Source organism: Salmo salar, chromosome 12, assembly GCF_965601325.2.
Source record: "Salmo salar chromosome 12, fSalSal1, whole genome shotgun sequence".
NCBI classification, from domain to species: domain Eukaryota; kingdom Metazoa; phylum Chordata; class Actinopteri; order Salmoniformes; family Salmonidae; genus Salmo; species Salmo salar.
This window is the reverse complement of record NC_138302.1, coordinates 86,854,229-86,869,568: the sequence shown is the minus strand read 5'-3', so window position 1 is coordinate 86,869,568 and position 15,340 is coordinate 86,854,229. Positions and strand designations below refer to the sequence as shown.

The following is a 15,340-nucleotide window of genomic DNA, read 5'->3' as shown; positions in this document are numbered from 1 at the left end:
AAGGCAAGCAATATTATAATCATACAAGCAGCTGTCATTTCACTTAAGCAATATTTTCTATACCTTTGAATAAAGACGAAGAGAATTTATCATACATAAGCCTAAATAATGTTACACGAGAAGGAAAAACACATTGCAGTTGAGTTAATATTTTTTTCAACACTGAAAGCTGAAATGTTAGCAAATGTTAGCAACAACACTGTATTCAGTGCAGAGGCACAAGCCTGCTACCCAAGCTTGGTGTTGAGAACACAACAGAACTGAGCTGAATGTTGTTTTCCAGGATTGTTATTTTCTCCTTGCAGAGCAGATGACATGTAATGTATTCCTCAAGGGATGAAATCCCCACTGGCATTGAGGGATTTGTGTTTATGTACTGGGGCACGGGAGACTGGGGACATGACGTGTGACTGGTGTCCAGCAGAGAGGAACGAGGTGCTTAAACACAGCCAAATAGATAGCATAGCAGAAAAGACACCTAGAAATACACTCCCCTCATACACACCAGACAACGACAACAACAACTCAACGCTACTTACTGCACACTCTGAGAAGCGAAGCTTCTGTCATTCACGGTTCCCTCGAATATGACGTGTGTTTGTGTATTCCCATTCACACTGGCAATGGGCCTCTCCTATAGGTCTTTCTATAAACTAAAGTGTAAGTGAGGATTTCCTACGCTGGACAACTTGTTACACCTGTTGATACAGTGAGGGAAAAAAGTATTTGATTCCCTGCTGATTTTGTACATTTGCCCACTGACAAAGAAATGATCAGTCTATAATGTTAATGCTAGGTTTATTTGAACAGTGAGAGACAGAATAACAACAAAAAATCCAGAAAAATGCATGTCAAAAATGTTATAAATTGATTTGCATTTTAATGAGGGAAATAAGTATTTGACCCCTCTGCAAAACATGACTTAGTACTTGGTGGCAAAACACTTGTTGGTAATCACAGAGGTCAGACGTTTCTTATAGTTGGCCACCAGGTTTGCACACATCTCAGGAGGGATTTTGTCCCACTCCTCTTTGCAGATCTTCTCCAAGTCATTAAGGTTTCGAGGCTGACGTTTGGCAACTCGAACCTTCAGCTCCCTCCACAGATTTTCTATGGGATTAAGGTCTGGAGACTGGCTAGGCCACTCCAGGACCTTAATGTGCTTCTTCTTGAGCCACTCCTTTGTTGCCTTGGCCGTGTGTTTTGGGTCATTGTCATGCTGGAATACCCATCCACGACCCATTTTCAATGCCCTGGCTGAGGGAAGGAGGTTCTCACCCAAGATTTGACGGTACATGGCCCCATCCATCGTCCCTTTGATGCGGTGAAGTTGTCCTGTCCCCTTAGCAGAAAAACACCCCCAAAGCATAATGTTTCCACCTCCATGTTTGATGGTGGGGATGGTGGTCTTGGGGTCATAGGCAGCATTCCCCCTCCTCCAAACAGCGAGTTGAGTTGATGCCAAAGAGCTCCATTTTGGTCTCATCTGACCACAACACTTTCACCCCATTGTCCTCTGAATCATTCAGATGTTCATTGGCAAACTTCAGACAGGCATGTATATGTGCTTTCTTGAGCAGGGGGACCTTGCGGGCGCTGCAGGATTTCAGTCCTTCACAGCGTAGTGTGTTACCAATTGTTTTCTTGGTGACTATGGTCCCAGCTGCCTTGAGATCATTGACAAGATCCTCCCATGTAGTTCTGGGCTGATTCCTCACCGTTCTCATGATCATTGCAAATCCACGGGGTGAGATCTTGCATGGAGCCCCAGGCCGAGGGAGATTGACAGTTCTTTTGTGTTTCTTCCATTTGCGAATAATCACACCAACTGTTGTCATCAAGACCATCACCAAGCTGCTTGGCGATGGTCTTGTAGCCCATTCCAGCCTTGTGTAGGTCTACAATCTTGTCCCTGACATCCTTGGAGAGCTCTTTGGTCTTGGCCATGGTGGAGAGTTTGGAATCTGATTGATTGATTGCTTCTGTGGACAAGTGTCTTTTATACAGGTAACAAGCTGAAATTAGGTGCACTCCCTTTAAGAGTGTGCTCCTAATCTCAGCTCGTTACCTGTATAAAAGACACCTGGGAGCCAGAAATCTTTCTGATTGAGAGGGGGTCAAATACTTATTTCCCCCATTAAAATGCAAATCAATTTATAACATTTTTGACATGTGTTTTTCTCAATTTTTGTTGTTATTCTGTGTCTCACTGTTCAAATAAACCTAATCATTAAAATTATAGACTGATCATTTCTTTGTCAGTGGGCAAACATACAAAATCAGCAGGGGATGAAATACCTTTTTCCCTTACTGTAAACCATTAATAATAAATCAGCATTTTTTTATGTCATTACATTAAGATATAAGGGGGAAACATAGCTATATACAATCTAATTCACAAATTGATTTAAAAGCTATGTTTAACCGTTTCTCATGGTAAGACAGATTTTTCCAAAATTGTGTGTGACAAAAAACATTATTTTTCTGTCCTTGCATTTATGGCAGTGTAAGTTGTCATTATATCATCTATTAAGTATCAATCAGTTAAATTAGACATTGAACTTGAACCCTGTAAGAACCTGGATCTAGCTGTCGGACAGTTTTTTGTATATAGATCTCAGAATTGCAGTGTAACTACGTAACATTTCGTGTCTCCTTATGTTACGGGTTGAATGCAGTTTTCATAGACAGTCAAATCCCCCAAAACGTGGTTTCTTCAATAATTATGCATAATACTTGTTGGATGCACATTTGGTGTCACACTGTTTATTTACGCCGTGATATTTTCACACATCATCATCTGATCAAGGAAGGAATTTTCTGAGTGACAGTCAAGTGACAAACAGCTGTTGTGATAGTGCATGCGATGCAACAACAGCCCAAGTGATGGAAAAAAAGGTGTTCGTGAGGAAAGTCCAGAATATTTTGGTGTCTCATTCGTTACGCCGGTGAAGACAGTTGTGTATAGATCAATGTTGGATATAATATCCCTAAAGAATTGATGTTGATCATCTGTTGTAGTCTGCTTGATTTACAGCAGGGTCGTATTAGATTTAACTGAAAAAACATCAAGGTAATGAGTTAATATTTTCACGTGTTTTTGTGCCTCGGATTGGACACCGAGTCTACTGTGCACAATTGTGTAGGATAGACTATTGTGCAACACAAAACGCTATTCCTATAAACTATTCTACATTTTATGACAATAATTTACATAGTTTAGTGGGCTTCTTCACATCATGATCTGGTAATGAAATAACATGACAAATACATTTTGCTTTCCATGTTACACCTGCAATTTGAAACAATACAAAGGGCTTGAAGTAGCCTACTTGAACTTGAATTTGGAGCTCAGAAATTCAAGTACTAGTATAGGCCTACCTTGAAAATCAGACATTCCCTCAATTTGGTGCTTGAATTATTGTATTAAAGCCTTGTAATTATTGTAGCCATTTTATAAGTTCTCCTGCATCCTTATATTTATTCTTGATTCCATTTTTTATCCGTTTTTGTGAGTTATGTGGCCACTTTCAATTGTTTCAATTGTTGCGCTACTCTGTTGCGGTAAAAACATGTGGGGTTATGATTAGCATGACAGCATCTAATGCTGGCTTCAACTTGGCCTCCCATAAAAATTTGTCCATTACAAAAGGAAACTGTTTTTTGGTTACTTTCTCATTATAAAAACAGCGATGGTGAGATTCAAATCGGAGATTAATGCTAACGCTATTCATGGCTTTATTATGTGTGCCTGCATCCGCCACATAGGCTACAGAAAAATAGCCATGCATGCATACAATTGATTTAGTCAGCCAAGTCCACATTATTCTCACATATTTTAGAATGTAATAATAATTTGAATATCAATGCATTGGCAAGGCCTAAACAATGCATTATTCTTAAAGTGCTAATGGCCTACTTTTAAAAAACATTTTTGCATGTTTTTTCTTTGGGGGGGGGGGGTCTATATTAGGCCCTATACGTACAATCATATACAGTGAGTTATACAACTGTAATACATTAAGGTCCTTGACAATTATAATTAAGAGCTTGAAAAAGTCCCTGAATGTCCTTGAATTTGACTTGCCAATGTCTGTATGAACCTAAAGGATGTATAGTCCTAGACTTATGTTGTTGTGGAGTTATTTGCATATATTCCTCTAAGTACACATGTGGAACTGTATACAAATACTTTATCAAGGGAGTGAAGAAGCACTGTCTCTGTGTCTGGTAATGGAGAACAATACAATTCTTGCAACATGTCTAGTAGTGTATGTCTGTATGACTTCCTTGTACTTGATTTTCATATTGGGAAGGTCAATAACACCATCACAGTATATTCAGGAAATGCATGCGTCTCACCTGTGAGTGTCATTAGTATGGTAGGAAGATGTGCAATCAGTGCTATTGCAAACGGCTGTGGCAAATTACATTCTGTGGGTATTGATCCTCTGGCAATAGCCAGGGTGTAAAAAATGTGTTTCAATACAATATTTAAGAGTTAACAAGTCAGGAGTTTATTTTTGGAGATGATAAAATGTGCCATCCACTGATCAGATTATACATAAGCCCTCACAGATGACCTGTAAATGCATTTCAGTAAACATTCCGCTGGTGTGTACGTCGCTAACCCACAAGCTGTAGGGTACGCACGCACGCGCGCACACACACACACACACACACACACACACACACACACACACACACACACACACACACACACACACACACACACACACACACACACACACACACACACACACACACACACACACACACACACACACACACACTCCCTCGCTCCCTTGCCAGTAGATCATATAGCTCAATCTGCATTTTTGAGCCCACTAAGTATGCACTCTCCAGCACAGGGAGCTTGTGGACAGCTGTCTGCTACTTATGGGTCCCCTGACAGCCACTCTGGCAGACAGAGGCTCAGCGGAGCCCTGGGGATACACTGGCACTGAGGGTCCTCAAGGCTGGTACCCATGGCCTGGCCCACCAACATACGGTAATGAATAAGGCCAAGGATGTGCTGGAATTCTCATCTAATACTGCACCACCCACATACAGGATTTGTGAGATACAGTGTGGCATGATAACAGATTGTTCTCATCATCACATGTCATAGGTTGTCACCATCTTGAAGAGAGACACCCCTCGTCGTGTCAAACAAGTGACATACAATGTAAATGGCTTATTATCTGATGGATCCAGGGTTCGTACTAACCATTACATCCCACTGGTGTGGCATCACCTCAGTATGCACTCATGGCTTGCCTACATACTATATACAGGTGTATATGGACAGTTTATCACAGCAAGAAAAGAATCCAGCAGCAATAGGAAATGTGGATTATAATGAATGGACATTTTTGTAGGGGTTGATACATTTTTAGTTAGGATAAATTAAGTTTGATATTTATAGTGGAAATGACACATTTTAGAAGCCTTTTTAAACCTTTAATACACTACAATTGCAACAGAGTGATCAAGTTAAGATAGCACATCTGTTTTCAACGGAGTCTTTCCATGATCTCCATTCCGTGTATTCATGAGCTACTACAGTCGGTGCCTCTCGTTTTATTATTACACCACAAAGACAGCAACATAATACAACTTAGAAGTACAAAGTCTTTCTTCTGTACAAACCCAGCACATCAGCTAAGTGGCAAGAACCCCGCAAAGACACTCACGATAACCGACTGCGCCAGCACAGGGAAATACTCTGAGGCATACAATTTTGTTTTGTTCCTAGCATATGACTTATCAGACGCTAACTTTGAAATGAATTTCATCTGATCTTCAAGGACAACAGTGGAAAACCTTGCATGAACAACAATGGAAACCTATTTTCCATGAAGAAACGTTCAGTCAATAGAATGCCTCCAACAGGAAGTAAACTAACATTCTAGGGTAAAAATATTTTAACCACTATCTCTGAGATGAAATATCACCTTCGAGTTCAGCATAACTGTATGCTTTCTGAAACAACATTGTGACAATAAAACTGATGTTCCACTTCTCATTACTAAGAAGACAAGTAACTCACAGAGAAACACTTTTAATTGACAGGCTGGGATGGCACCATGCATCGGTAGTGAGTCACAAGCCTCGAGGTGGCCTCTATTAGATGTATGAACATGTCTGACGAGTTTGAAATGTTTTCTCTCCTGTCTTTGACAAGAAGTAATAGGTTTATTAAAACACACACTAAAGTGGAGATGTCATCCCCAAACAGGGTCTTCCAGCCAGCAGCCAGCCATCCACTGAATACATTAGATAAGGAATTATCAACACTGAAAATATGAGGGTAGATCAGGTTACTATTAATAATGTCTGTATTTCTAGATGGAGGACTATGATAAATGTTAGTGGGAAGGGTTGAATCCTAACTTGTTTCAGGCAGTTTTCTGCACCTTTGTTTCAGCTTAGACACATTGGCACCAAAATATGAAATATGCACATCTGAAATTCTAATTGGCCATGGAGCCTGCCAAGCTTTTGTTAGGAACAATCCCAACAGGCTACAAACTACAAATTGCTACAGCCTTTTTTTTATCACAGATTCTTCCTCTGCAACTGCGTATGCTTAGGGACTGTACCACTGAAAATCGGACCTCTCTGAAATGAAAATGGATAGCCATCACTTCAGTAAAATATACGCTTGAAAAGAAAAATAGTGACCCACCGTATACCCAAAATAGTAATTAAAACATAAAGTGGATAGCAGAGAACAAGCCTACCATTTACCCTCACGCCTAGGACAGACTAGAGCATTAGATATACCGTTTTATAAACTGTTCTTTGTTTTGTAAGCATTACATGGCAAAGTAGCCAGAAGGTTGTGGATTCGCAGACCACTGTGGACAGGCGTGGGGGAGGGGGGGTATCTCCTTTATAATAAAAGCACTGCATGAATCTATCATCTTATTAGCGGCCCGAGAAAAAAATGCCCTTTTATAAACACATTTCATGCAATTCTACTTCACATGACTGGAGACAAGCAGAATCTTTTTTTAATACATCAACAGAGCATGACAACGAATGAGCGCATGCTGCAGCACCGGAGATATATTTATTTCTATACAGGCTGTTGTTAAAAAGAAGATAGACAACTTTAGCACTGTTCCAAATGTAGACTATCAAGTGTAAAATTTGACAGCAAAAGAACCAGTTACAACTGAAGTATCTGATCATCAATTAATCGAGGAAAAGCCGCATATCATCAGGTAGGTCTATATGCACTTGTAAAAAAAAATATTTGAGAAACTATCATTTTCAAAAAAATGTATTACATGATATTGTTGTTTCAAAATAGATTTCTGTTGACTGTGATTACGTCATCTCCTAGGCTAAATTAACAAACGAGGACTTCATAGCTCACCGCATGATCCTCCAACCAAAGACTGGCCAAGCTCGTGTATCTAAAAGTTAATTCAAAGGCACTGTAGAATGACTGTATAGCCTAATAAAGCATTTTTTGATTCACTACTATTTAATTCTAGGTAATTATTTAGAAATGTTTATGCAAATGTACATTTCATTTTATACAGCCTAAATGTGAAATGTATAGGTATGTTGTTTAAGTGCTGTTGTTGATGTGTTGTTGAGATGATGAGCTCTCCTGCCAACCTGAGCACTCCTGCCAACCTGTAGCATTTAATGCTTCACAATTTATTTACTAAATGGCAGGCTATAGCCTTTAAAGAGTAAAAATATAGCTTAAATAATAAATTCCTTCTTGCTTGTTCCTGACTGATTTAGAGTTAGCCTGTTGAAATGTTGAACTTCAATTGATAGTGATAGACTCACATTACTTCCCAAGCAAAGTACATTTTTTGTCTCCTAGGCTATTGAAGGTTGTAGCGCAGCCTCAATGTCATAGAGACAAACCAAAGCTATCCCATATGCGTTGGAGTCTTTCCCCAGCATTTTTCAGCTTGTTTCTAGCATTGAGGACTAAAGTGTCATTATACTGTAGATCTCTTTATATAATCAGGTTCAGAAATGTTTTTATAAATTAAAAAGGGGTAGGCCTATGCCTTTAGCCATTTTCTTTAATAAAGCCACAATACCCTCACATACCTCCTCAATTTGAGCCTTGGTTTTAACTTAACACACCAAGCCCTTCACTGACACAGTAGCGGTGTGTGGGTAAAATCACTTGGGAAGCCAGAAACAAAATCCATATTACAACCTATGTGCTGTATTAATTGCGATTTTGCTCTATAACCTATTAGTTCATATGCCTTGCGACCGTGATATATAGACCTGAAGGCCATGACAATAAGTAGTCACAGCGGCAGAATAAATTCAACCACACCTTTGTTTCATTACAAAACCAGAGAGCAACATCTGTCCGGTGAAGTCCACAAAGCATATTGCATATAACAAACAGTTACATGACCTACAGCATGGTTAAGCAAGTTAATGTTTCTGACATTTTCGGACCACTAAACAGCTATTGATTTAGAACCACTGAGAGTTACCGCAAGTCGCAAAGAAGAAAGGAGCTGCGTCCACTATTCCAGGACCATTTCAACTTCAACATTTCAACAAATCACCTATGCTTGTCCCAATAAACATGAGCTAAATATGATGTGGCTGTCCATGTTTCTGATTTTGAGTGCGTGTGCGTTCGTGCAAGTAGAAAATCATGTTGAATACCCTACTTGTAGAGAAATGACAATGCCACCTTCCTCTCTTTCATGTTGATGAAGCGGTCTGTCGCTCTGTCATACAGTACACACTTATATTTTTTGTTGGCTACCTGGCTGAAATGCTTGCTCGTTAGCCTAACTTAATTTCATGGGCAATGTTAGCTAGTTAACATTAGCCTTCTACATCTAGCTACATAGGCACTGTAGATGGATAGCCAAAGGTTGCTTTAGGGCACCCGAGTGACGCAGTGGTCTAAGGCACTGCATCTCAGGGCTAGAGGCGTTACTACAGATCCCGGTTTGATCTTAGGCTGTATCACAACCGACCATGAACGGGAGTCCCAAAGGGGGGTGCACAATTGGCCCAGCATCACCTGGGTTAGGGCAGGGTTTGGCTGGGGTAGGCCATCATTGTAAAATAAGAATTAGTTCTTAACTGACTTGCATGGCTAAATAAAAATAAATAAAACATAAACATATTAAACTTCTATCCTCTCAGGCCAGGGGCACAATGTATGAACTAACAGTTGGATCAGAATTGCCGTTGTAATCATTGGTCAGTACAGAGAATTAAGTAAAACCACAAGTCCAAATCCCTATCTCCATCCATGGCTAATTTAGGAAAGTGCCAATTTTATCTAGCTAGCTAGGCACTGGAGGACAACTACACAACAAGATGCAACAATTAAAGTTGTTTCTGTCAATGATGTATGCTCTCGATGCGATTAGATAGGAGTGACGCCAAATCCAAACTGGCTTCCCTTGACACTTTGTTTTGGCACGCCAGGACCATTCACAGCTGAGCTCACTCAGTCGAGCTCAACGCTGATTGGCTATTATTATCAACTTTTTTTATCAAGGGAGGCCAAATGCTATCTGCATTCAATACTACTTCTGGCAACAATGTCATACTTTTTTGGACCAGACAGCATGAGATAGACGACATCATTAAACTAGGATGGTGAATCGTTCTAAAAAGTTTGGTTTGAATATTTCTTTTTCTCAAAAAACAAGCAATCTGCTTCTTTAAAAAAAAAAAAAAAAAACATAAATAAATGTAAAATGTAATGATATGATAAAATCGTCAGGATAAAAAGACAACACATTGCTGTTGAACCAGTCTTCGTTATAGTAGGCCTAGGGGTAAGGGTAGATACGGAGGCCTTGGCTTTTGACCATATCAAACGTAAAACAAGCAATTGTTACAGAAAAATAACTTCTAAATACAAAGTGCATGGACACAAGTAGCCTACATCATGGAGGTTGTTTTATGCACATCCAAAACAGGAGCTGCATGTTTAAAATGTGTATTTTATATCTATTTTTTTATTTAACCTTTATTTAACTAGGCAAGTCAGTTAAGAACAAATTCATATTTACAATGACAGCCTACCAAAAGGCCTCCTGCGGGACGGGGGCTGGGATTAAAAATAAAAATAAATGAAATAGAAATATAGGACAAAACACACATCACGTGAAGAGAGACAACACAACATTACATAAAGAGAGACCTAAGATAACAACATAGCATGGCAGCAACACATGACAACACAGCATGGTACTGTAGCAACACTACATGACAACAACATGGTACTATAGCAACACAACATGGCAGCAGCACAACATGGTAGCAGCACAAAACAGGGTACAAACATTATTGGGGACAGACAACAGCACAAAGGGCACGAAGGTAGAGTCAACTATACATCACGCAAAGCAGCCACAACTGTCAGTAAGAGTGTCCATGATTGAGATTAAGAGATTTTGATTAACTGTCCAGTTTTAAGTGTTTATTGCAGCTTGTTCCAGTTGCTAGCTGCAGCGAACTGAAAAGTCGAGCGACCCAAGAATGTGTGTGCTTTGGGGACCTTTAACCGAATGTGACTGGCAGAACGGGTGTTGTATGTGGAGGGAGTGAGGCCTGCCTAAAATATTTAGATAAAAAGGGAATGTCAGCTCCCTGTTTTGCTCCTCTCAAAATGGATCTTTAATAATTGGTGATTAAGATTTATTTTGAGTCTCATGAGCCAGACCGTTTCCAAGTGTACAGGCACCAAAAGCACATTACTCTTGTTTCATGTGCATATGGGCAGGGTACGTCACAGCTGGATAGGCTGCGTTTCCGCTGTCAAAATTCATGCCATAACCAACCACTAAAACCATATTTTGGTTTGTCTTAAATAACCCTACCAACGCTGCCCGAAAATAGTAATTTCAATTATGTTTTTAAGGACACACCTCAAATATTTCCACCCCTCCCATCTAAACGCAAGCAAGCTGATATAAGAAAGGTCTAAGGCACTCCTGACCTGGGATTGATCCCAGGCTGTGTTGCAACCGGGAGTCCCATAGGGCGGCACACAATTGTCGAAGTTAGGGGAGGGTTTGGCTGGGAGGGCTTTAATTGGCATATCGTGCTCTAGCGACTCCTTGTGGTGGGCCGGGCACCTCCAGGCTGATTTTGGTTGTCAGTTGAATGGTGTTTCCTCCGAAACATGGCGGGTCAAAGCATGACTCGCCCTTCGTCTCTCCCGAGTTTGTTGGGGAGTTGCAGCGATAATCCAAGATCGTAATTGGATCGCAATTGGATATCATGAAAAAGGTGGTACAATACAAAAAAAGAAGACAAATTACCAATCCTTGCGCAAAAGTTTAAAAATAGCAGAGAGCTGGCTTTAACAGGTTGAAATTGGCAACAAACATGAGTTTGACACTAGCATCGTCTTAACACCAGCCAAAAATAGAGCCCATTAATTTGGCTGTCAAGCAAGTAGGCCTAACTCTAATTTCTTGAATAGGAATAAATAGGCTCTAACACAAAGCCCTCTTGTTGTTAGTAGCCTAAAGTCTAAAATAAAGACTGTTTAAATCAATTAGGCCTTCTTGAATTAGCCTACTTTCAACACCCATGCATTGTCCATCTCCACAGCTGCTGCTTCATAGTAATGTAAGTTATATAAATAACTTGAATATGGCTTATTGTGAAGTCAATAGCGCTGATAAATAGCTTCATTGCGGGCAACAAAACATTGTTTTTATTAAAATCAATTACAGCAGTAGCAAGCTTATCTCCGGTCCTCCTTTACATTTTCGCGCTCTCTATCTCGTGCACAGATATTGCATTTTTTGGACGAAGCCTGTGACACGCCTTCTAAGGCAGCACCAAGCATGGTCCTCCCCCATTTTTCTCCAGGTAACAATTTTGACCTCTGCCTTACTGTACCTTCACTTTTTTTTTTTTTTACTGCAGTGAAAATTAAGTGTAAGTGAATTTATGACATCTGTGAGAGAGGTTTGAATGGGCGAGGCAAAGCTGGTGTTACATTTAATTGTTTCTGAAAGAGATGGGAGCCATCACATCTGATCCTTCTGCCAAAACAAGACAGAATGTGCCAAGAGACAAAGGTGACAGCCAAAATGATAGCGCATAAGTGATTGGAAATCTGTGGATACCCTATTTTTCCAGATGTGTGCCTACAGTAGCAGTTAATGCTCATAGTCATAGCATGAGAAAATGCACTGTCATTATAATGGTGTTACTGTGACAGAACTCAGAAATATACAATTCCATGCCTGGCTAAAGCGAATTGTTTTAATTTCTACCAGTTTTCTCTCACAGAAATTTTTTGTATTTTAGTAAGCTTATGAATAAGTAACACCAGACGCCCTTTTCAGCTAAAGGGAATACAAACTTATCCTCTTCACTTCTGAGTATTATTCACTTTCTAAGAAGTGGTGAGAACTAAAGCAATTCATATTTCTCTTTTGACCTGTTAACAATTTATGAACATCTGTGTGACATAAAATAGAAAATACAATAGAAGCAACATGCTGTATGCTTCACCATGGAAACTAGACAGAAATTCAATTTGCTTTTAAAAAGTAATGAATTATAGTTTTATCATGTAAGGATATTCAGTAAAACTGAAACAGTTCTCAGTTCTGATGCGTTTATAATGTGAAAGAAACTAACATCAACAAACGGTATTTTGATGAGAAAACATGTTTTGGATATGAAGCTAATAAAGTGCTTATAATTGAGAAACACTGTCAACACCAGTAATAAGCTGAAAATACACATGCTACTCTCTTAATGAATAAAAGTAATCACACTGATATAGGAAATTATAAAATATAAATAATATATTCAATTTAGCAGAAGCTTTTATCCAAAGTGACTTACAGTTTTGCGTGCATACCACAGTTGGTTGGTGGCACCTTAATTGGGGAGGACAGGCTCATTGTAATGGCTGGAAGGGAATTAATGGAATGGTATCAAACACATGGTTTTAATGTTTTAATACCATTCCATTCACTTCATTCCAGCCATTATTATGAGCTGTCCTCCCCTCACCGGCCTCCTGTGGTGCTTACATTTTACGTAATCAAACTCACTATCCTGATGTTGCAAGTGCCATGCTCTTCCAACTGAGCTACAGAGGACCATGGAAGGCACAGAGAGGGTGAGGAGGCCTGAGAGGCACTCACATAAATCCAATAAATGAGGAGAAGGAGAGGTGGGACTTCAAGGCTGTTAGGGAGAGAAAACTGAACTCCCTACAGAGAAGAATGGCTTGATGCCCCATGGTTAGCAGAAGAAGATCATGTTTGAGCTACAGTATCTATTGCATACCGGAAAAGATCTGTTGGAGATCACTTGGCCCTCCACAGAGGCTGGTGATGAGGGTGTTGGTTGAATTTAGTGAGCTATAGGCTAGTGGCACACAAATACCTGTCTCTCCAGAGGGCAGTTTGGTCTTAGAACCATGAGCAAGAGTAAGACAAGCAGCTGCAGAGAGGAGAGGCCTGTCTGGAAACCCCACTCTCCATTTCTGATGCCTCAGCCTTGGACATTTCTTAAGACAGCTGTTTGAAAAGTGTGTGTGAGAGAGAGAGAGAGAGAGAGAGAGAGAGAGAGAGAGAGAGAGAGAGAGAGAGAGAGAGAGAGTAGCCTGACAAGTGAGTGAAACAGCATTGCTCAGTTATCACTGCAAAGAGTCTGTGTTTGCTTTCTTACCTCCAGAGTGAGATGGGGGACCACACAGCAGCACCACCCCCTGTCCCTCGCGAACTGACACTGAGTTTCTTCGGTGGGTCTTGAAGTTTCCCAAGTCTGAAAAACAATAGGCATTATCTAAAACCCCCTGTTGGATTGTGGCCCAACAAATCTTTGATAGTTTGCAAGATAAAACACACAGGAAAAAACATGTTTGTGCAGAGCAAGAAAACAGAGTCTAAAATCTCATCTTTGCTGCAGCTGTGCTGTGCATCCAACTTATCGAAAGTAAACATTGGTCAGAAAGAAAAGTAGTGATAAGTGTATTTAGCTGGAGATGAATAGTCGCAATGGAAATCCCTGTGAGAATTGTCTTGTGCAGTAAGTATACACATTTGGAGGTGGTAAACAGTCTTAAGCTGAAAAAAAGATACCTTAATAGAAAATGACTCAAGTAAAAGTAAAAGTAACCCAGTAAAATACGACTTGAGTAAATGTCTAAAAGTATCTGGTTTTAAGTGTACTTAACTTCTTTGGGATGGGGGTGGTATTTTGACGTCCGGATGAAAAGCGTGCCCAAAGTAAACTGCCTGCTAGGGTAGCTAGGATATGCATATAATTGGTAGATTTGGATAGGAAACACTAATGTTTCTAAAACTGTTAAAATATTGTCTGTGAGTATAACAGATCTGAAATGGCAGGCGAAACCCCGAGGACAAACCGTACCCTCCCAAAATAAATTCAGCCTACCACTGATTTCAATGGCTGGCATTTTTATTATAAGGCGAAACCCTCCCAAATTGCAGTTCCTAGGGCTTCCACTAGATGTCAAGTCTTTAGAAACAGTTTCAGGCTGGTTTAAAGAAAAATGATGGAGAAGTTGGAGTTTTTCTAAGTGGCTCCCATTTTGGCTGTGGTGTTTCCAAGCGCATGGCCAAGACAGCGGGTTCTTTTTGTTTATCTCCGGTAAAGACAATAACGATTCTCCGTCTTAAATTGTATCATTTATTTGCATATTAGGGTACCTATTGTTTGATTATAAATGATGATTGACTTGTTTGGATTAGTTTATTGGTAACGTTTGGGATTCATTTTGTATGCATTTTGAAGGAGGGAAACCGAGTGGATTATTGACTGAAGCGCGCCAGCTAAACTGGATATAAAGAAGGACTTAATCGAACAAAAGGACTATTTGTGATGTAAGTGGGACCTTTTGAAGTGCCAACAGAAGAAGATCTTCAAAGGTAAGGCATATATTATATCGCTATTTCTGACTTTCGTGTCGCAACTCCCTGGTTGAAAATGATTTGTTATGCATTTGTGTGCTGGGCGCTGTCCTCAGATAATCGCATGGTTTGCTTTCGCGGTAAAGCCTTTTTGAAATCTGACATGGCGGCTGGATTAACAACAAGTTAAGCTTTATTTTGATGTATTGCACTTGTGATTTCATGAAAGTTTAATATTTATAGTAATTTAATTTGAATTTGGCGCTCTGCAATTTCACCGGAAGGTGTCGAAATTGGACGATAGCGTCCCACTAAAAACTATCTTTTGGTATTTGTTTCATTAGTCCATGTTTGACATAGTCCCAAAATGTTTTGCTTGTCAGCAATCAAGTTTTAAGACATGTAACTTTCAAAATACAAAAATCATCCCCATATGATGTATTTTGCATCATATG

At 39.8% G+C, this 15,340-nt stretch overlaps 1 protein-coding gene across 3 annotated transcripts in view; it reads right to left on the bottom strand.

Annotated features, from left to right (window-relative positions):
* The window catches only part of LOC106565727 (contactin-4), a 257,951-nt gene that overhangs the window by 99,777 nt on the left and 142,834 nt on the right, over nt 1–15,340 (bottom strand). For all 3 annotated transcript variants that reach the window (XM_014133149.3, XM_014133151.3, XM_014133150.3), the window contains exon 5: nt 13,681–13,776. In XM_014133149.3, coding sequence (XP_013988624.1) covers nt 13,681–13,776 — 96 coding nt within the window. The remainder of the gene's footprint in view (nt 1–13,680; nt 13,777–15,340) is intronic.